Source organism: Aethalodelphis obliquidens, unplaced genomic scaffold, assembly GCF_003676395.1.
Source record: "Aethalodelphis obliquidens isolate GAN/ISIS:26980383/991018 unplaced genomic scaffold, ASM367639v1 scaffold346, whole genome shotgun sequence".
NCBI classification, from domain to species: Eukaryota; Metazoa; Chordata; class Mammalia; order Artiodactyla; family Delphinidae; genus Aethalodelphis; species Aethalodelphis obliquidens.
In genome coordinates this window covers 1-23745 of record NW_020838260.1, presented here as the reverse complement: position 1 = coordinate 23745, position 23745 = coordinate 1, and the positions used below count along the sequence as shown (strand labels likewise).

General features: G+C 41.1%; 1 protein-coding gene and 1 pseudogene across 1 annotated transcript; both read left to right on the top strand.

Annotated features, from left to right (window-relative positions):
* The first annotated feature begins 7 nt into the window (after positions 1-7).
* Positions 8-16013, top strand: LOC113616686 (myosin-2). The gene is made up of 25 exons (XM_027100086.1): positions 8-309; positions 780-857; positions 1716-1803; positions 1895-2012; positions 2663-2786; positions 2875-3011; positions 4839-5094; positions 6665-6907; positions 7021-7197; positions 7280-7425; positions 7509-7599; positions 7685-8074; positions 8505-8631; positions 8962-9080; positions 9207-9403; positions 10560-10743; positions 10828-10993; positions 11089-11213; positions 12159-12467; positions 12555-12758; positions 13087-13212; positions 13303-13473; positions 13557-13661; positions 13781-13876; positions 15729-16013. The coding sequence occupies exons 1-25, from the start codon at positions 40-42 to the stop codon at positions 15879-15881; spliced, it is 4200 nt and encodes a 1399-aa protein (XP_026955887.1). The 5' UTR covers positions 8-39; the 3' UTR covers positions 15882-16013.
* A 6222-nt stretch (positions 16014-22235) lies between these two features.
* LOC113616687 (myosin-4-like) lies at positions 22236-23072 on the top strand (annotated as a pseudogene).
* The last annotated feature ends 673 nt before the right edge of the window (positions 23073-23745 follow it).

Here is a 23745-nt window from a genome sequence, read left to right as displayed (position 1 = left end):
CAGCCGATGGGCATCTTCTCCATCCTGGAAGAGGAGTGCATGTTCCCCAAGGCCACAGACACCTCCTTCAAGAACAAGCTGTATGAACAGCATCTTGGAAAGTCTGCCAACTTCCAAAAACCCAAGGTGGTTAAAGGCAAGGCCGAGGGCCACTTCTCACTGGTGCATTACGCCGGCATCGTGGACTACAACATTACTGGCTGGCTGGACAAGAACAAGGACCCCCTGAACGAGACGGTGGTCGGGCTGTACCAGAAGTCTGCAATGAAGACTCTAGCTTACCTCTTCTCTGGGGCTCAAAGTGCTGAAGCAGGTAATGCTCAAAAAAATCCCAACATGTTCTCCTGATACTACAAAATGTGATGTTAGATTGAGGCTAGTGATATCATAGCCTAGGCTGAAGTGTTGCAGGGCCAAATCTATTGTGCCTCCAAGTCCTGAGTAAGTAGGCTGCATTGTGATTATACATTCACTCCAGCACTGATGGAGGCCCTACTGCAAAGAGTCAGAAAGGAACTTTCAACATCTCAACCAATGAAAAGGCTTGGCTTCTATGATTCTCTCCTGCTTTTTCCTCCGTGTCTGCTGGTTATTGAGTACCACTGAAAAGTGGATGCAAACTTAGTTGACATATAAGATTCATTCAGGCTCAAACAGAGAGGTCATCTGTGTTGGAAAAATGTTCCATGTGAGCACAGAAATCAACAAATAGGCAAGAAATAGCCCTGTCAATTCAAAACTATGTTTGAATGACAACTTTTCTTATTTGTTCTCCAGAGGCGGGTGGCGGTGGGAGTGCCAAGAGAGGTGGTAAGAAGAAGGGCTCTTCTTTCCAGACCGTGTCTGCCCTTTTCAGAGTAAGAAACAAACTGTTTTTGACACTCTTGTTATTTTGGGAATTAGTTTTTAAAAGCACAAAGCCTTCTCTCCACAAGTCATTTAGGAAAGGACTGACCTTAACTAATGGCTTCTGTTCATCTAGCTTTGAAGAGAAGAGCTTTAAATTACTCAGAAATTATCAGGTCATCTTTCATGCTAAGCCAAATAATAAAAAATATTTTATAGGAAATGTTATAAAACGTAATGCTCTGCTATGCATAATCTAGTTGAGTCATGCAAATAAGCAATGGCACGTGCTCCAAGAGACTAAATCATCAGTAGGACTAATGAAAATCTAACAGCTAGGCCTTAAGGAACCTAATATGGTATCCATGTTCATAATCTAGTCAATTCTCAATTTAACTGGTAGGATTGTTCCCCCTATAAATAATCTTTATGCCCTAGAAGTTGACAGAGTTGGAAAGGGGAAGCTATATTTATGAGAATAAGTCCAAATGTAGTGTAGGCTTGTATTTCCTTCCTGGAGAACCACAGAGTTTGGTAGAAGGGTGACCATCCAGGATGGGAAGGCAATGGCTTTGTAAATGTACGTGGGTGGCCAGGGACAAGGGTGGGAAGGAGGACGGTGCTTGCATACACTGAGAAGAATCACCTGACAGCCTGCTTTATATGTGTAACTCCTGCCAACTCAAGTGGAGAAAGAGGTATTGAGGAGGAAACTGCATCTCAGGAAAAGTTTACCAAGGTGGTACCTTAAGTTAAAATGGTCCAGAAGGATCATTCAACTCAGCCATGGACATTGATTTTATAGACATCACCACATGCTCATAACCATGTCTAAATCTTAGATAACAGGATTTTCCCTGATTTCACAGGAGAATCTGAACAAGCTGATGACCAACCTCAGGAGTACCCATCCTCACTTTGTGCGGTGCATCATCCCCAATGAAACAAAAACGCCTGGTAAGAAGTTCTAGAGTGGAAGCACAAAGCATGACTGCCATACCTCCTTTTAACAAAACTCTGCAGTGAAATAAATATGGGTTTTTTTTAGGGGCCATGGAGCATGAGCTTGTCCTGCACCAGCTGAGGTGTAACGGTGTGCTGGAGGGCATCCGCATCTGTAGGAAGGGGTTCCCAAGCAGAATCCTGTATGCAGACTTCAAACAGAGGTCAGACTCTCCTAATTATGGTGTTTCCTGGAGTTTAGTGTAAATATATTTAGTGCAAGCAAAACAATTTAGTGAAAACTATGCCTTTGTTATTTTTAATTTGCTACAAAAAGAGTAAAAAATTATAAGCCTCAAAACACCTTTAAAACACAGATATACCACATACTAAGCACTCTAGAGACTTTTCACTGGATTTACCATGCTCCTGGGCTTAGCTCATAGATGTCTACATTAACGTCAATAATTATGAGAACAACCATTTTTGAGTGCTTGATATGTTTGGATTATTTCATTTAATCCTTCCAAAACCTCAGTAGAGGGAAGCACTATCAACAGCAAATGCATCTAGCAAGGATAATATGTTACACTGTGTTGCTCATCTACACACTATGGGAACAAAACTGTAGAATACTTTCCTGAGAACAGGGTCTGATGAGGCAGAAAGGAAAGTTGCAACTGTGCAGGAAGGTAAAATGGAATAAAAATAGACAGTAGATACTAGATTGACCATCTATGTATACAACGTCCTTCCTGTGAAGAAAGAATAATTGTTTTAAAGCTCTGGGTTTTTTTAATGGATCATTTAATACTTAGCTACTACTAGTCTCATCAATAAACCAAGTTTTAAAAAACTATATTTACTTTACCAGATACAAGGTATTAAATGCAAGTGCAATCCCTGAAGGACAATTCATTGACAGCAAGAAGGCTTCTGAGAAGCTCCTTGGGTCCATCGACGTTGACCACACCCAGTATAAATTTGGTCACACCAAGGTAATAGTCTCTAAGGCCCACCAGACACTATGCCTGTCCCTTTGGAGTCTGTGTAAAGTTTCTGATCTGCAACTCTGCCCACACACAGGTCTTTTTCAAAGCTGGCCTTCTGGGGCTCCTAGAGGAGATGCGAGATGACAAGCTGGCCCAGCTGATTACTCGAACCCAGGCCAGGTGCAAAGGGTTCTTGGCAAGAGTGGAGTACCAGAAGATGGTGGAGAGGAGGTATACAAACATATTGCTTGTCTACTCACATCCTTCAGAAGCATATTTGAGGTGGCTTACAGTTAAGGCTCAGATATGATAAGGCCACCAGAGTAAGAAGGAATGAATAGGAGTCTGATGCTGAAGTGGAGATATACATGTACCAGAAAAGTTAAGGTAGGAATCATCACCACAGAATACATCGAATGCTCAGGTAAAAAATAAAAAAGAGAGGGAAGCATAATAAAAAAGAGAGATGTGTAGGTCTTATCTAACAAGAGAAAACATACCATTGAGTAAGCAGAGACAAAGTGTTGCCCTAGCATTTGGTTCTAATATGAATTTACTGGGTAGATCATTAAATAAGATACACTGAACTGCATAGCAGACAGTATTTTCAACAGTGGTTGTACTCAACATGCAGAAACAACTTCTTCATCTGATCGTTTCTATTATTGAATTATTATGATTTAAATTATTAAGGGTAAAATTGGTGAAAAATATTTTTTCAGTAAGTTAATACAATTTCACCGAGGTACCTGGCTTTTTAGTGATCTAATTTGATGCAGGGACAGAGTTCTAAGACTACGAGTCAGGTGTCTCAAACTGCAGGACGCATATGAACGGGATCCATAGGGAGAAATGCATTTTATATTGCCACCTGTATATCCATGCATACATGTATGTGTGTGTAAATATATAAATAATTTACATGGAACAGATTTTCTATCACCTGTAGTTCTGCTAATATCTTTTACTGTATTCTATTTCATTAAAAATAATAAGTTTGGTCACGAACCTATATATATATTTATATAGAGAGATATATGTAGATATATATATAGATATATATTGGGGCAATTAATTGCCCATATATGAAGGTAATTAATTTTTAAAAATAATTTAGATGAAAACAAATGTGATGAGATTAGAGAATGCAAAAATCATACAACATTAAAATATAAAACCAGAGATTTTTCAAAGAAATTCTGAGTTTTTAATGAGTCCCTTTATCCCATGCCCCACATCCCTGAGGGGTCTGGTTCCCCCTTCACTGCTCTCAGTGGCATTCACGTAGGAAAGTTTGCAAAGCACTAAAGCAGAGCAGTACTTCTCAGAGGGTGGTCCTTGGACCTACACCATCAGCATCTCTTGCAAACTTGTTAAAAATGCAAATTTTAGACCCCACCTCATATCTGCAGAATCTGAATCTCTGGGGAAAGGGTCCAGGAACCAGTATTTGATGAGATGAGATCATTAAAACACTAGATGAGGGACTTCCCTGGTGGCGCAGTGGTTAAGAATCCACCTGCCAATGCAGGGGACACGGGTTCGATCCCTGGTCTGGGAAGATCCCACATGCCACGGAGCAACTAAGCCCGTACACCACAACTACTAAGCCTGCGCTCTAGAGCCTGCGATCCACAACTACTGAGCCTGCGTGCCACAACTACTGAAGCCTGTGCGCCTAGAGCCTGTGCTCCGCAACAAGAGAAGCCACCACAATGAGAAGCCTGCGCGCCGCAACGAAGAGTAGCCCCTGCTTGTCACAACTAGAGAAAGCCCACACGCAGCAATGAAGGCCCAACACAGCCAAAAAAATAAAATAAATTTTTAAAAAAAGAGGTTAATGATTCTTATGCACACCAAAGTTTGAGAAGCACCAACGTAGAGAAAGGAATGATTAATGAGTCCTTGACCACCATCCCCAAATATAATTTCTTTCATCTGTGCTTTTGAAAGTAGGTGAGGAACATGGTGGAAGGCAGAACCTCCAACTCTCACTGCCAAGATTTCATCTCATTTCATCATCCACACAATATCTAATTTGCATCAATTAAATTTCAGGGAGTCTCTCTTCTGCATCCAGTACAACATCCGAGCCTTCATGAACGTCAAGCACTGGCCCTGGATGAAACTCTTCTTCAAGATCAAGCCCCTGCTGAAGAGTGCGGAGACGGAGAAGGAGATGGCCAACATGAAGGAAGAGTTCGAGAGAACTAAAGAAGAACTTGCCAAGTCAGAGGCAAAAAGGAAGGAACTGGAAGAAAAGATGGTGTCACTGTTGAAAGAAAAAAATGACTTGCAGCTCCAAGTTCAGGCTGTAAGTAGTGGTATCATCCTGTGCACTGCTAATCAGGACGCAAGCGCTATGACTCTAGCCACAACTAGAGGCAGGGAGTTGGGTAGTCAGTGTGAGAGACACTCACTGGAGGGAGAAGGTTAAAGCACTCTGATGGTACTAATGAAGTCCTTATTCCTTCATCACCCAATAAATGCCCCCAAACCAGAACCAGGGCAATGAGCTAGAACTGACCATTTTCTTCCATTCTGTACAATTTCATCAAACTACAGGGTTTACAACTTCTTTTCCCTATGAAGACAGTCCTTGAAAGTGATTTTAACATGAAGCTAGCCCAAATAAAATATTAAGGAGAGGATAGCATGGAGAGAGTGATTTGTTTTCTCTGAAACTTCCCTGAACTTCTAGATGTCTATATGTCTATGGGTCTTAAATCACAGCTGTATAGCTGACAAATGACAGTATTCTACATCAATTTTTATTGAATTATTGTTTTTGATCTCCAAAACTGAGATTTGCTCTTTCCAATCCGTCTCCATAGTCAGTGCCGTAGCACATCACACCCGGGTTGCTGCATCAGTACCTAACTCGCTCTGCCTACCCCCAACTCTCTCCCTCCATCCAGCCTGCTGCTACTCCCAAACCAAGTGTTTTAGAATTGCTTCCATCAACTCTGAAATGTAATTTATGAGACTGTCTTTCATTTGGAGTGAACTGAATTGGTCTGGTATAATTTACTCATCACAAAATCGTATGTGTTTCCTGCTGATTAAGATTGGTCTCTTCTGTCAAGTTTGGGCAGTGTAATAATTCCTTCTTTTAGATTACAGAAGGGAAAAGAGCTGTTTTTCTGTCCCCACCCCTTTCAAATCTATCCTGAATTCTCTTCTCTTGTCCCTAGATAATCACTTAGACTCTGTCCTACACCACTATACTCACTACCTGGCTATGTGCAGCACATTTCATTCTTTTATGTATTCAAAGACTGGTATGGAGGCTCACTGATGAATGTATCTATCAATTTCTCTCTCATTTCCTGTCCACCCCCAACCCTCTTCAGTAGAAACATAGGTTGCTAGGAATTTCTTGATCACTGTATGCCTCAGATAGAATTTAGGGCATCTTAACCAGGATCATCCGCCAAGACTACGAAGGGAAATAATCCAGTGGCGGCTCCATCCAGAGTTTCTCCCGCTGGAACCCTTTCTCTCCCCCTGATCCTTCTCCCAATATATTCATCTCTACAAGACCTAATCCTACCCATTCTCAAAGCCCAACTCAAATGCCACTTCATTCATGAAACCATATCTGATACAACTTCTCTGATCTCTTATGTCACTAATTGGTTTTTGAATTAATGGTAGCTTGTTGGGGTTAAGTTTTCTAATCTACTGTAGAATATACTCTTCTAAAGGAACAGGACAATATCTGATACATTTTGTTTTTCTCACAATGTGAAGCGTCCTGCATCACACACAGCAGGTGGTTCATAAAAGTTTAAGCCAAAGAACCAATAGTGGTGATTTACACTGTTATCATTGTGAAATACTTCATTCTTACTTCCCAATTTTGATTTTGTTGCCAATTCAAGGAAGCTGAAGGCTTGGCTGATGCAGAGGAAAGATGTGACCAACTGATCAAAACCAAAATCCAGCTCGAGGCCAAAATCAAGGAGGTGACTGAGAGAGCTGAGGATGAGGAAGAGATCAATGCTGAGCTGACGGCCAAGAAGAGGAAACTGGAGGACGAATGTTCGGAACTGAAGAAAGACATAGATGACCTTGAGCTGACACTGGCCAAGGTTGAGAAGGAGAAACATGCCACAGAAAATAAGGTAGGAAACGTATACAAGGAAAGTTTACTTTTTTATTATTATTAGGGAATACAAGCATAAAACTGAAGCCACCAAAATGTAACATGTAATGCAAAGTGTTTTTACTTCCTAAGGTGAAAAACCTCACAGAAGAGATGGCAGGTCTGGATGAAAACATCGCAAAGCTGACCAAGGAGAAGAAGGCCCTCCAGGAGGCCCACCAGCAGACCCTGGATGACCTGCAGGCAGAAGAGGACAAAGTGAACACTCTGACCAAAGCTAAAACCAAGCTAGAGCAGCAAGTGGATGACGTAAGTCTAGGATTAGCAAGGAACTTATTTTCTTTGAAAGGAAGCTAAGCAATCCTTTTGACTCAACATTATTTGTATTTAGCTTGAAGGGTCTTTGGAGCAAGAAAAGAAACTTCGCATGGACCTAGAAAGGGCTAAGAGGAAACTTGAAGGTGACCTCAAGTTGGCCCAAGAGTCCATAATGGACATTGAAAATGAAAAACAACAACTTGATGAAAAGCTCAAAAAGTAAGTATGAAAGAATTGCTTATGAACTTGCTTCCAATGTTGCATATGAACTCAACTGTTATCCTCTGCTACTTTGCAAAAAGGAAAGAGTTTGAAATCAGCAATTTGCAAAGCAAGATTGAAGATGAACAAGCACTTGGCATTCAACTGCAGAAGAAGATCAAAGAGCTGCAAGTAAGTTCATATTTCCATCAGTCTGGCTCAAAGAGGCACAGTTACGACATAAAAAGGCTAAAATTGAGCTTTTCCCCACTGCCAGGCCCGCATCGAGGAGCTGGAGGAGGAGATCGAGGCAGAGCGGGCCTCCCGCGCCAAAGCAGAGAAGCAGCGCTCGGACCTCTCCCGGGAGCTGGAGGAGATCAGCGAGCGGCTGGAAGAGGCCGGCGGGGCCACTTCGGTCCAGATTGAGATGAACAAGAAGCGGGAGGCCGAGTTCCAGAAAATGCGCAGGGACCTGGAGGAGGCCACCCTGCAGCACGAGGCCACGGCGGCCACGCTGAGGAAGAAGCACGCGGACAGTGTGGCCGAGCTGGGGGAGCAGATTGACAACCTGCAGAGGGTCAAGCAGAAGCTGGAGAAGGAGAAGAGTGAGCTGAAGATGGAGATCGACGACCTTAGCAGTAATGCAGAGACCATTTCCAAAGCCAAGGTACCCAATACTGTCTTCAAATGAGCAGAGTTAATAACCTGTAAGAACCCTCATTGCTCTCTGGCGTTAAACATTGTTTGTAGGCAGTTTATAGCACTGATCTAAAATTTTGTATTCTAATATATTCCATTTTATTTCATTTTTTTTAAATGCTGGATATAATCTGTTAAGATTATTTCAAAATCTACTTTGTCAGTGTCAAGTATCATTGGGATAAATGAATGAGTTCCAACAATGAGCACTTTGGGGAGATTACGCACCCCCGTCATAGCTGAATCCTAGCATGCTCCACAGAGTTGGCGCCATCAGTTTCTACTCACACTTGACGTAAATTTATTCACTCTAAAAATACTTTAAGAATCCAGTGGTAACTTTTTTTTTTTTTTAACTGTATTCAATGTCTCATCTTTCATGGGTACCTGTGCCGCAGGGAAACCTTGAAAAGATGTGCCGCGCTCTAGAAGACCAAGTGAGTGAACTCAAGACAAAGGAGGAAGAGCAGCAGCGGCTGCTCAGTGACCTGACGGCTCAGAGAGCGCGCCTGCAGACGGAAGCGGGTAGAGATCTCCCTCAGGCCCGCGATTATGGCCTAGACAAAAGCAATTCCGGGGGTTCTGAATTAATAGCAATACTCCCATATTAGAGGGGAGTAACCAACTATAGGAATTTACTGAGCGGGTTAGAAAAAATTTAAAAAAGCAAGAAAGAATCAGCAGACTAGTTTATTTGTTACACTACAATAGCAATACTGCTTTTTAATCTAGCCAGTTCTGTAACAATATTTATAATTAGATAAAGTATATATTTGTCATGTACGTATAAATATACAAACTTTAGGCTTGTTTGTTTATGCCATAAACAAATTCCTTTACTTCGGTAATTCTTAGGTGAATATTCCCGACAATTGGATGAGAAAGATGCTTTGGTCTCTCAGCTTTCAAGGACCAAACAAGCATCTACACAGCAGATTGAGGAGCTGAAATGTCAGCTAGAGGAAGAAACTAAAGTAAGTTTTACCAAAAGTATTCTTGACTGATCAAATCTAAACATATTCAGTTAGGTTCTCCTTTAAGTGTGTAAGTTAAATATCACTGAAGAAATGAATTAAGTCACTGAACTCATACCTCCACAGGCCAAGAGCGCCCTGGCCCACGCCCTGCAGTCCTCCCGCCACGACTGTGACCTGCTGCGGGAACAGTATGAGGAGGAGCAGGAAGCCAAGGCTGAGATGCAGAGGGCGCTGTCCAAGGCCAACAGCGAGGTGGCCCAGTGGAGGACCAAATACGAGACGGACGCCATCCAGCGCACGGAGGAGCTGGAGGAGGCCAAGTGTGTGCTGTGAACTCTAGAGGAGGGACATGACATGGTTTCCTAGCTGCCCAGCTCAGCAACTCCCAGAAAACAGCTGTGATGATGATAACAAAAGCAGAAGCTACCCTAAGTGCATGCTGTGTGTCAAATACTATCGTATATTAACTCATTTCGTTTTCTTAGCAACATTACATTGCATTATTATTCGTATCCCTGTTTTACAGATGAGGAAATTGAGACTGTGAGAGGTTAACCAACTAACACAAGAGCATATGATTAATAAATAGTACAGCTGGGATTAGAACCAGACATTCTGATTCCAGAGACCACCTTCTTAAGTATTGTAGTACAAAGACAGATCTCTTAAAACTCATGCTGGAGGCCATCCGAACTGTGCATAATGTTCAGAGTTAGTCTGAATAAAGTAAAGCCTTAGTCTGGGTACAGACCAAAGGAGACCTTCAGGTAGATCTTCCAGAGCATTAGGGCTAAAGGTTTTTGTGTACATTAGGCATGTATAGTTGGCACACAATTGGGAGTAAAGCAAGAACGTAGACAATTCAGAAGGAATAAAAAGAAGAACCCTGCCTTTGCTTAGACTACCTGAATTATCCTGATTTATTTATCCATTCCTCTCAGGTGAGACTGACCAAATATATATTATTAGAAGAAACTGACTATTTTTCTCTAGGAAGAAAAGTATATAAAATAAAATGGAAAGTCTGAGAAAGCAAAAGAATATGCCCAGTATATCTGTGACCAATAAAATATCTAGTTAGTCTCAAATCCTTTTTGGAATGAGATGAGATCTAAATCAATCAATAGAATTGCCCTGGCTAATCATTCTCCATACCGTACTCAATCAGAAGCCCTGAATATCCTGAAATCATATGCTATAAGATACATACATACAATGTCTGTAAGATACATACACACAGTGTCAGCTCCAACAATGGCCTCTAACAATTCAACAACTAAAAGGACTTGAGTCCAGCTGTTCACCGCTTTGGACCTTTTCACAGTTTAATCCATCTAGAAAGCAGTACTGGCTACCACAGTTTTGAAAACCATGCTACTTGACATTGTAGAAAAAAGGACTATGAAAGGGGGCTGAGGAGTTTAGCACTTGCCCCTGTTCCTGACCTTCTCCTTAACTGCCTGGCTAACTTTTTAGGAAGAAGCTGGCCCAGCGTCTGCAGGAAGCTGAGGAACATGTAGAAGCCGTGAACGCCAAATGCGCTTCCCTTGAGAAGACCAAGCAGCGGCTCCAGAATGAAGTGGAGGACCTCATGCTTGACATGGGGAGGTCTAATGCTGCCTGCGCAGCACTCGATAAGAAGCAAAGGAACTTTGACAAGGTGGCCCAGCCTGCTCAAACTCCATCGATGTTTTACTTAGTCTCCCTTTCTCCTTCCATTAGCTGACAATTTACTGCTTTTCAGGTCCTATCAGAATGGAAACAGAAGTATGAGGAAACCCAGGCTGAACTTGAGGGCTCCCAGAAGGAGTCCCGTTCTCTCAGTACGGAGCTGTTCAAGGTCAAGAATGCCTACGAGGAATCCCTGGAACACCTTGAAATGCTAAAGAGAGAAAATAAGAACTTGCAGCGTGAGTGCTCTTGAACTTCCCCACCCTATATGGCCCTGGAAAGACCTTTCCATGTTATATCAGTCTGACCACTTCTCTCTTCTGTTCACCCACAGAGGAGATTTCTGACCTCACTGAGCAGATTGCTGAGGGAGGGAAGCAAATCCATGAACTGGAGAAAATAAAGAAGCAAGTGGAACAAGAGAAATGTGAAATTCAGGCTGCCTTAGAGGAAGCAGAGGTACGTATATTGATGTTGTGGGGGGAAAATCAAAGATAAACATTGGTGGAAACACCACTGTTTTCATTGGGCAATGGTACTATGAGATGGATCCATTATTACAGAGCAGGTGAGAATCTGAACTCATATAACCTTTATGAAGGGCAATTTGGCAATAGTTATCAAAAGTCTTAAAAATGTAATAATATGACCTATCAGTTCTATTTCTAAGAATCTATCCCAAGAAAATTATCCTAAATGGAGGCAAAGTTTAAACACAAGATGTCCAATCCAAAAACAAGGTAAAGCAAACTATAGAACATCCGTATGATGCAATTTTCTACAGCCATTAAATGTAGTTAATATGGGGAAATATTTATGGTAGAGGATAATTTTTAAAGCAAGACACACATTTGCATATACAATATAACTTTACCATGTATAAATATACATAAATAGGAAAAAAACTAGAAAAAAAATGTACCACATTAAAATTGTGCCTCTAAGTGGAGGAAAAATAGGAAAGTTTTGTTTTTATAAATTACCCCACATTCTACAATGGACACATATTTTGTAATCAAAATTATATATATGTTTTAAAACTGAGAATTTCTACAACAGGAATTAGTATATCACGTGAACATTTTAATTTATAGAACGGGAGAGAATTCCTGTTTACTACACATAAGTTTAATCATATAATTTTCGTTACTACTCATATGAATAATATTTGTATAGCCCTTTATACTTTACAAAGCACCCTTATTACAGAGTTGCCCAATAAAGTCTATGACTGAATAAATTAAAGGATGATTTACCTAGTAGGGTCCTAGAGCTCTTTTATTGTACTTTGTAATATTAGACAAACTGATATTAGTAAGAGTTTGGCTCACAAGGGAATACCCTCCAAATATTCATTTCCCATTATTAATTGATTATTAATTAATTGATCACTGTTTTGTTAAGGCATCTCTTGAACACGAAGAGGGAAAGATCCTGCGTATCCAGCTGGAGTTGAACCAAGTCAAGTCTGAAGTTGATAAGAAAATCGCTGAAAAAGATGAGGAAATTGACCAGCTGAAGAGGAACCACATTAGAGTCGTGGAGTCCATGCAGAGCACGCTGGATGCTGAGATCCGGAGCAGAAATGATGCCATCAGGCTCAAGAAGAAGATGGAGGGAGACCTCAATGAAATGGAAATCCAGCTGAACCACGCCAACCGCACAGCTGCTGAGGCCCTGAAGAACTACAGGAACACCCAAGCCATCCTCAAGGTAAATGGGCTCAGGAGATGGTCCCAGGGCAGTTGGGGTGACTGCAGCCCTGAGAACAAGGTGTCTCAATGATCATTCATTCCACAGGATACCCAGCTCCATCTGGATGATGCTCTCCGGGGCCAAGAGGACCTGAAGGAGCAGCTGGCGATCGTGGAGCGCAGAGCCAACCTGCTGCAGGCCGAGATCGAGGAGCTGCGGGCCACCCTGGAGCAGACGGAGAGGAGCAGGAAGATGGCGGAGCAGGAGCTCCTGGATGCCAGCGAGCGTGTCCAGCTCCTGCACACCCAGGTGAGTATAACATAAAAGTAAAAAATACAGTGGACTGGAAATGAAATTCTTGCTCAAATCTTAGTACTATCTAAAAATGTATTCATAATGTTTTATGGAGGTTAAAGTTTAAAATATCTTTGGATTAACAATATTTTTGTTTATATGAACTGTGACATTCAGAGTTGACTGTCTTGTAAAAGTATATTGTCAACTCAGATAATTTATGGAACAAGAAGGGATACTAATTAGTTACCTTAATTAATTAGTTTGTGGGTTCATTAGAACACTGGACATTGTAATTTTGCTCTCATGTACTCAGTATTTCTAAATTTGATATTTTAACCAGAACACCAGCCTGATCAACACGAAAAAGAAGCTGGAGACAGACATCTCCCAAATCCAGGGAGAGATGGAGGACATTATCCAAGAAGCTCGCAATGCAGAAGAGAAGGCCAAGAAGGCCATCACTGACGTGAGCAGAGGGCCACACGGGGGTGGTCAAGTTAGAATCTTGATGGGCTGTCTCAGCTCTCTCTACTGGTTCTATTTTACTGCTAATTAGGCAGCCATGATGGCCGAGGAGCTGAAGAAGGAGCAGGACACCAGCGCCCACCTGGAGCGGATGAAGAAGAACCTGGAGCAGACGGTGAAGGACCTGCAGCACCGCCTGGACGAGGCTGAGCAGCTGGCCCTGAAGGGCGGGAAGAAGCAGATCCAGAAGCTGGAGGCCAGGGTGGGTCTCTCAATATCTATCTATTTCCATTTGTTCCCAATGCCTTACTGGATCAAAGTTCTTAAGAGCCTACTCATTTGCAGGTGCGTGAGCTGGAAGGAGAGGTTGAGAGTGAGCAAAAGCGTAGTGCGGAAGCTGTCAAGGGCCTGCGCAAACATGAGAGGAGAGTGAAGGAACTCACCTACCAGGTACAGCAACCGTTTTTATCAGCTAAACACTCCTTGCATATACAGGAAACACTCACATGAGATGATACAACAGTCATGTGCTTTTGAAGTAAGGCCCTGTGGTTTTTATCATCTTTCAGACGGAAGAAGATCGGAAAAATATACTCAGGCTTCAGGACTTGGTAGATAAACTTCAGGCAAAAGTGAAATCTTACAAGAGACAAGCTGAGGAGGCTGTAAGTATCCTTAAGACAGAGGGAAGGGAGAAGTCCTCTCTTAAGAAAAACTAATAAATAAATAATTAGATTTACTATTTACTTCTTGTAGTAAATAAGCTGTTTGCTTCATAGAAGACTGTGTACTTCTTAAAAACGTTTGCATGTTTTTAACTCATTGCTTACTATTTGTAATATTAATAGATTGATTTTTAAAGTTAACATTCAATCCACAAAGAATCAAAAAATTTCAAAGCAGAAATAATACAGGCCACATTCTCTAGCCACAGTGTGATAAAGTTGTAAAGTAATGAGAACATATAAACAAAAATTTCCAAGCACTTAAATGTTAAAAAACTAACTTTCCTAAAAAATGTTTGGATTAAATTAAATAAAAACATAATTACTGAATGATTTTTAACTGTAAATAAAATTTCAAGGAAGAAGTCTAGAATTTATAAGTCTAGAATGTAACCAAAGCTGTCCTTGAAGGACAATTCATTGCTTTATATGCTTTCATTATGAATCAAGAATTTTAAAAAATGAAGAAAACTGACAGTCCAATAAAGAAATCATAAATAATAATAAAATAACAAAAGTAAGAGGTGTTGACAAAGGTAGAAATTAATGAATTAGATTAGAGTATTCTATTTTCTAATTTGATAATCTCACTAACATCTAGGGAATTAATAAAATAAATACACTTATAACTAGATTAATCAAGGAAAAAGTGAGAGAAAATACAAACTCACAACATTACAAATGAGAAATGGGACAAACCATACAGGTAGAAAGGTTATTTTTAAATGTAAAATATAAATCTGTTAAGACAGTTAAAATCTTAAAGAAATAAGAGAATATAAATCATTAAGTTGGCTGAATAAGTTATTTCAGAAATACTTCTGAAACTAGACTCAGGTCCAGATATGTCGTTCAAAATTTCAAGGAACAGATAATCCCTGATTCCAGAGCATGGGAAAAGATGAAAAGATTTCCAAATCATTTTAAGAAGCTTGCATAACCTGCATACCAAAACCTGTCCAAAAGAGAATGGGGGGAAGATACTAAAGGCAGTTTTATTCATGAGTATAGTTATAGCAACCCTTACTTTTATTAAGGAGACTGTCGGGACTTCTCTGGCAGTCCACTGGTTAAGACTCTGTGCTCCCAATGCAGGGGGCCTGGGTTCGATCCCTGGTCAGGGAACTAGATCCCACATGCATGCCGCAACTAAGAGTTCACATGCCACAACTAAGGAGCTCGCCTGCTGCAACTAAGATCCGGTGCAACCAAATAAGAATAAATAAATAAATATTAAGGAGACTGTCCATCAGTGATTAAATAGGCTTAATTCCTACAAAGTAAGGATTACTTAATATTAAGGAGTCTGTCAATAGAATCATTACATCCAAAATAGGAGGAAAAAAGTGACTGTTTTGAAATGTACCAAAATGATATATGATAAAATTCAACATTTATTTCAATATAAAGAAGGTATTAAGAAATTCATCCTAATGATAAAGAATATCTAATTCAAGAGAATAGTCATCTTCCAGCAAGCATTAACAAGCATGATTTTATCCTTGCCTTCTTCTCTGCTCTTATATTTTTCTTACTCTAATTGTAGTACATATTTTTTTTCCACCTTTTGGTTGCAAAAGTAGAGTTGCGATTATTTATGAGACATGAAGCCCCAAATAAATCATAAAGTTAATTTTAATGATAAGCAAAATTCAGAAGGTGGTAAGACAATAAGGTTTCCCACTGGGTATTTTAACTTTTCTGCAGATGGCAAGTCCTTTCTTCCCTTAGGCCTACAGAGTCTAGAAAGATGCCCGGTATGGGTGCCTCACAATTCCATTTTTATTCTCAGGAGGAACAATCCAATACAAATCTATCTAAATTCCGCAAGCTCCAGCATGAACTGGAGGAGGCAGAGGAAAGAGCTGACATTGCTGAGTCCCAGGTCAACAAGCTGCGGGTGAAGAGCCGGGAGGTTCACACGAAAGTCATAAGTGAAGAGTGATCATGTCCTGACGCTATGGAATGACTGGAGAGAAGCACAAAATGTGAAGTCTTTGGTCATTTCTCTCTGTAATTATTGTCTATCCTGCCCTACTGCAAAAGAAATAAAGAGCGTAGGGCACTGTGCAAGCAATATCCTTAGACTGGTCTTTTCTTTTCTCTCTCTCTTCCTGAAGCGATGTCAAAACTTGAATAATCAGGGCTTCCCTGGTGGCACAGTGGTTGAGAGTCCGCCTGCCGATGCAGGGGACACGGGTTCGTGCCCCGGTCCAGGAAGATCCCACGTGGCGCTGAGCGGCTGGGCCCATGAGCCATGGCCGCTAAGCCTGTGCGTCCGGAGCCTGTGCTCCACAACGGGAGAGGCCACGACAGTGAGAGGCCCGCGTACCGCAAAAAAAAACAAAAAAAAAACTTGAATAATCACAAGACTATCAAACAATCACATCTGACCTGCCACTAAGAAGGAATTATGTACTTGCTTTTATTTTAGGTCTATAGTAATACTTTAAGACCATAAAGTTTTCCCTGATCAGGGAAGCCTGTCCGGATGCACAGAAATACGGAAGTTATTTTTATTTCTAACTTTTCCCTAATAGTGGGGTATAGTAGGATCTTAGAAAGCTTCTGCTTCCCCTAACATGAACCTATTTTCCAGGTCTATACAAAGGATGGCACTAGTTACATTTTCACACAGGGGATGCCTCCTGAACTATATCATTAATTCTCGTTGCTTAATAACTAATACAAATTCAATGTAGTATTATTAGCACAGGAAGATTTTCATCATTAATACATGTAATATATACAATATATTCATAGTATCTGCACTGGATAATAGGTACCACATGAAACAGTGAGATGTGACCTTTCTCCATATGAAAGCTACAAAGTGGCTATAAAGTCTGGAGACAAAGGAACTATTATTCTATATATTATTATCAATAGGCAAGTATGTTTTCAGACTTCATGGCCCCCTGTAATCAGGTAAAGAGCCAAAATAAATGAATAAAAGTATCGATAGGGCTTCCCTGGTGGCGCAGTGGTTGAGAGTCCGCCTGCCGATGCAGGGGACACAGGTTCGTGCCCCGGTCCGGGAAGATCCCACATGCCGAGAAGCTGCTGGGCCCGTGAGCCATGGCCGCTGAGCCTGCGCGTCCGGAGCCTGTGCTCCGCAACGGGAGAGGCCACAACAGTGAGAGGCCCACATACCGCAAAAAAAAAAAAAAAAAAAAAAAAGTATCGATAAAATATGATCCCCAAATAAATTATTCAAATGTATATTAAACCCACATAATGATACGTATGATATGAATTTGGTGCAAAACCTAGCTATGGTAGCAACCTGAGTTACTCAGAGGAGCTTCCTGAGAGAATCAAGATTTTTTTTTTTAATAAAATTTTATTTTATTTATTTATTTTTGGCTGCGCTGGGTCTTCGTTGCTGCACGCAGGCTTTCTCTACTTGTAGCGAGTGGGGGCTACTCTTCGTTGCAGTGCATGGGCTTCTCATCGTGGTAGCTTCTCTTGTTGCAAAGCACAGGCTCTAGGCGTGTGGGCTTCAGTAGCTGTGGCACACGGGCTCAGTAGTTGTGGCTCACAGGCTCTAGAGCGCAGTCTCAGCAGTTGTGGTGCACGGGCTGAGTTGCTCCGCAGCATGTGGGATCTTCCTGGACCAGGGCCCGAACCCGTGTCCCCTGCATTGGCAGGCGGATTCTTAACCACTGCGCCACCAGGGAAGCCTGAGAATCAAGATTTTTTAAGCTGGATTTAGTGGCGATGCATAGCCAAAAGTATAGCCTTCCTGGACAGCGTAAAGGAAAAACTGAATGGTGACTTCCCTTCTGAATAGAAAGCAAGAGCATGTTGGTTTAAATGGCCCTACAAGAGAATGACTTAATTAGATGTGTGGAAGTAGGTTCACAGATAATTTGGATTCACATTGGCCTTAGGAAGGGACTGGAATTGCTCCTCGCTGCACTGGCCCCCTTCACTGCGTTCCCATGTCACCCGTAAATGCTTAAGTGCCTCAGAACTTGGCAGTAATAACCAAAACCAACATCTATTCTCTACTTATTGGAGAATCTATCCAGAGCAGTCAAAAGGCTGTCTTAAAATTCCCATCAAATCCTAGTGAGAGCATTATTAAAATGTTCTCTCTTTCTGAGAACACTGTGACATTTTGCAGATGCCTGATAAAGAAAGTGTCTAAGAAAATAAAATGATGTACCTGTGGTCACAAAGCAGGTTAAGAGTTGGCTAGGAAAGCCCCTCTCAGACGCATGTTTCCTGGAAGACCCTTCCTGATAGCTTTAACCTACTGAGGTAGAAGAGTGTTACCAGCAAGCACACTGCACTGCAAATCAGGCGACCAAGGTCTACACTGCTGTGTGATTTGTGAACTCTCTTCTGTTCTTTGAATCTCAGTTACTTTATTAGTGAAATGAGAAATATGGATTAGATAGTCCCTTACAGCAATAAAATCCTGTGACCATTACAAACAGTGTCTCCAGATATCTGCTTTCAGAAGGCAGCCTCTTTCCATTAAATCAACTGAAATATAAGTACAATAATACATGAATGGTTGTAATACAGGGTATATTAAGCAAATTTTGTCTCAGTCCCAGATAGACAATGCTGACACAAGAGATGCAAGACCACAGAGACAATAAAACAAATATTTTTTTAAATTAAACATCAGAATAGAAAATAACGTGCAGGTATTGTTTACAAGCAAAATGTGAAATATATACCATGGATAACTGATGGAGAAGTCACAGATGCTGCATAATTAGACAGAGAAATACCCTGTTTTCTAGTTTGTTCCTATGTTGAGTTTCACAGAGGAAAAGAGATTTCACAAGCAACTTACATTTAAAAAACAAAAGTGCAAGAAGCAGGACCACCCAGCTTGGCGAAGCCCTGCAATGATCTGACAATGAATCAGAGGCAACTGACTGAAGGAAACAAAGAAGCTGTCTATCTTTAGCTGCTCTTCATGAAGCAAGTTTTAAAATTAAATTTCCAAGCATCCTTGAAAACGTACAATGAATGGGGGGAAAAATCATGGTTTCTTGGGAGAAATTAACAATCTTTCTCTGACTCTCTGGTAAAGAGCAGAAACTTTCCTCCCTAGTATAATATCTGCAGTTGTGTGGGCAGTTGAAAAGACTACACGTGGGCAATTCAGCGAAACACAAGAGCAGCAGGCAGCGAAGTTCAGGGAATACAGATCACAGCTGGTTTTGAAACACCACCTTACATTATTCCAAAGGCAGTCACTTCCAGGTTGCCAACAACTCAAATTATTTATAGTAGATTGATTTATACACTCAACCCAATGTGAGAATAAATATTTCTATTTATATCCAAACATCTTTAATATGAGGGGAATTATACTTGGGAGACCTTCATCGCCAAAAACAGGTTTTGCCAAATATGATTTAAGAAAGGGGAGGAACCTACGTGTTTTCCATATCTGACCCTATAAAAGTACCCTTGGAATGAGTATGATTTGTCTTTCCTCATAAAGCTTCAAGGTAAGTGTGTGTGAGGACAGGGCTCTGTCTGAAGGGCCAACAGGGATGCCTGGCTGCCTGCACGCATGCCACACATCCTGGCCCGCATTGCCCATGGCAGCCCTTCCAGGGAATTACCAACTTACTACGTGGCAATTTTAATTAGATGTTTTGCTGTTCCCAGTCATTTCCTGCTTAATTCAGAATCCTTCATGCTATTATTGGGAATTGTTAGCATTTAATGAGAAGAAATTTGCTCTTTTTCTTACAGTTCTGACCCACTTCAAGGTTGCACCTCTAAGGTAAGATACTGATTTTTCTCATTCCTCGCAGGGAGCAAGAAATCTGCAGTGGCTTGGAGAGTGGTCAGGGGCGGGGGCAGGGGTGGAGGTTATAAAATAAAAGCATTTCAATTTCAGGGCTGTTCATGCTTCCCTTGAAAAACTCTGAGGGAGACTTTAGAAACTGGTTCTCATTAATTTATATCTTTTGAAATAAATGAAATGCTTTCTCAGAATCTTTAGGAGTTTTTAGATACAATTTTTTCCATTTCCAGCATTGCAGACTGTATTTTAAATAATTGAATTACAACATGCAATACAACATTTCACAGTGTTACTGTTCATTTAGGGAGAAAATGTATGGGTTGGCCAAAAAGTTCGTTCGGGTTTTTTTCCGTAACATCTTTTTTTAATTTATTTATTTTTGGCTGTGTTGGGTCTTCGTTTCTGTGCGAGGGCTTTCTCTAGTTGCGGCAAGCGGGGGCCATTCTTCATTGCGGTGTGCGGGCCTCTCACTATCGCAGCCTCTCTTGTTGTGGAGCACAGGCTCCAGACGCACAGGCTCAGTAGTTGTGGCTCACGGGCTCAGTTGCTCTGCGGCATGTAGGATCTTCCCAGACCAGGGCTCGAACCCGTGTCCTCTGCACTGGCAGACAGATTCTCAACCACAGCGCCACCAGGGAAGCCCCCGTAACATCTTAATGGAAAAGCCTGAACAAACTTTTTGGCCAAATCAATAAATGTCCTATACACAGCTTTTACTCACCACTGTATATAATATAAAAAACCTTGAGATGCTGTCTAAATGGATTAATAGAATGGATTGAATCCTTGCCTTGGAAAAGTGGCTGAAAACTGCATACTGTTTCACACTCTGTAAAATGGACATTTTAAAAAATATAATATGAAAAATGTGAGCATTTTTAGCAAGATAAAGGATTTTAATTATGCTATCCAAATCACTGTAGTTTGAATAGAAAAATGTTGAGAAGATAACCCAAGTGCTTTTGAGTTTTCCTGGAAAAGATATCTTTTTAAACAGTATGTAGGTTCCTTAAAAAACTAAATATAGAACTACCATATGACCCAGCAATCCCACTACTGAGCATATACCCTAAGAAAACCATAATTCAAAAAGAGTCATGTACCACAATGTTCATTGCAGCACTATTTACAATAGCCAGGACATGGAAGCAACCTAAGTGTCCATCAACAGATGAATGGATATAGAAGATGTGGTATATATATACAATGGAATATTACTCAGCCATAAAAAGAAACGAAATTGAGTTATTTGTAGTGAGGTGGATGGACCTAGAGTTTGTCATACAGAGTGAAGTAAGTCAGAAAGGGGAAAACAAATACCGTATGCTAACACACATATATGGAATGTAAAAAAACAAAAATACAATGGTTCTGAAGAACCTAGGGGCAGGACAGGAATAAAGATGCAGATGTAGAGAATGGACTTGAGGACACGGGGAGGGGGAAGGGTAAGCTGGGACGAAGTGAGAGAGTGGCATGGACATATATACACTACCAAAGGTAAAATAGATAGCTGGTGGGAAGCAGCCGCATAGCACAGGGAGATCAGCTCGGTGCTTTGTGACCACCTAGAGGGGTGGGATAGGGAGGGTGGGAGGGAGATGCAAGAGGGAGGGGATACGGGGATATGTATATGTATAGCTGATTGATTTTGTTATACAGCAGAAACTAACACACCATTGTAAAGCAATTATACTCCAATAGAGATGTTAAAAAAAGATCTTTATTATAAAGTAGGTTATATATGACCATTATGCACAGGATTGATGAATGTTAAAGTGGCAGGAGACAGATCTTGAAAAGAAAAAGTTTTCTGAAATTTTTATGAGAATACTAGTAATAAAGCAAGAAAACATAGGTAATAACATTTTATAATGCCTTTGAGAAATACTAAAGACAGGTGAAGAAACTGAGTTTGTCAAACTTATGACACAGGAACAAGAGAAGTTGATGTAGAATAGGATATTTTTAACTAAACAATGCAAAACAAGGCTCCTCGCATTTCTGCTTTCCTTTATTAGGTAGTCCTTGTAAATCCCAAATCTATAATGAAAAGGTTTTCACCAGGTACTAAATAGTTCCTATAACTTTAGCAACGTATTTCTATTGATGTTTTAATTTATAAAGCCAACTTTGGTCCTTCCCCACACCCAACATGTGTTCTAAGAGGTGTGAAGGGTGCCGTAGAAGGAAAACACTCCCTGTCTGCAAGGTGCTTATAATCCCACTGGAAGATAAGAACTACAAGTGAAAGAGCTGGAGAAATCCTGCAGTCATCTTAGCATGGTGTTCTGTATAAGCTGATGATAGGAGGCTTCTTAAGATTAATATGCAAACGAAACAGAGAAAGGAGCTACAATATCATACAGTAGATAAGCCAGAAACAACTGTCTCTTTCCAAATGCAAGAATAAGTATCTATCACCACTGGCACAGAACACGGAGACTGACATTTCACCTCCAGCCAAGCCAGGGAGTTGACCATACCCAAAAAGATGCTAGTGCTCAACTTGTCAAGGAATAATGTCGTGGTTTTTTTAACGTGAATCGAATGGCCCAGTTGCTGATTTTCTATAATATCTTTACTTCCTCTGCCAGGCAGTGTCTCTGATTTGGCTGCCATCAATAACCCACAGCCATGAGTTCTGACGCTGAGATGGCCATTTTGGGGGAGGCTGTTCCTTACCTCCGAATGCCTGAAAAGGAGCGCATGGAGGCCCAGAATAGGCCTTTTGATGCCAAGTCCTCAATCTTTGTGGTAGACCCTAAGGAGTCCTTTGTGAAAGCAACCGTGCAGAGTAGAGAATGAGGGAAGGTAACAGCCAAGACCGAAGCTGGAGCTGTGAGCAAAACAACTGGAGGGGATTAGACTGGGCCCCACTGCCAGTTAGGGGAGCTGACACTCCTTTGTCGACCTGGCCTCTCTTACTTGACTTGACAGACAGTAACTGTGAAAGACGACCAAGTCTTCCCCATGAACCCTCCCAAATTTGACAAGATCGAGGACACGGTCATGATGACCCACCTGCACGAGCCAGCAGTGCTGTACAACCTCAAAGAGCGTTACGCAGCCTGGATGATCTACGTGAGTTTGTTCTCATGGCCTCTGCTCATGCAGGTGGTTAATATTCTGAAAAATAGTATGTTATGAAGGTCCCCATGAAATAATTATATTCCTTTTTTTCCTTTACGGTGCAGACCTACTGAGGCCTCTTCTGTATCACCGTCAACCCCTACAAGTGGCTGCCGGTGTACAACCCAGAGGTGGTGGCTGCCTACAGAGGCAAAAAACAGGAGGCCCCGCCCCACCTCTTCTCCACCTCTGACAAAGCCTATCAGTTCATGCTGACTGGTGAGTGGCCTGACTGTTTTTCAAACAAATTATTTCACCACCTATAATCACAACATGGAAAAGTTAAAAAGACCTTTAGGAATACTCAAATCCAGTCCCTTAGGTGCACACAAGAGGTAACTAAAGCACAGAGAGGTACACATTGTCAAGTGGGGATTAAAACTCAGTTCTCCTGATTCTACCTCCACTATTTTACCAGACTATGCTACTACTCCAACCCTAATAAGTTTGTTTACATTCTCCTTGCTTAGACAGATATGATTTTATATATTTAAGTAACAAAAAGGTTAAATTAACAGCTGAATAGTATTGTCTGAATAGAAATGAAAAATATATGCTAAATCATTTTAGTACCTATGTTTCTTGTTGATTTTGAATTAGATACTTTAAGAAGTATTGTTACGTCTTTAAAGTCATCAGAACCCATTTCAGAGATAATAGCCTCTCTCTGAATGAAAATGGTATTCAGGGACTACTTCATTCAAAAGGAAGTTGTCACTGTCCCCCCTTAAAAGGACTTTATTCTGATTGAGGCACCCTCTCTTACCTGATCTTTCTTTGACCCAATAGCATGCTTTTGGGAAGCTGATCAGAATTAGGGCTGCAGTCTGGGACCTTGAGACAGATGTGTGTGTGTGTGTGTGTGTGTGTGTGTGTGTGTGTGTGTGTGTGT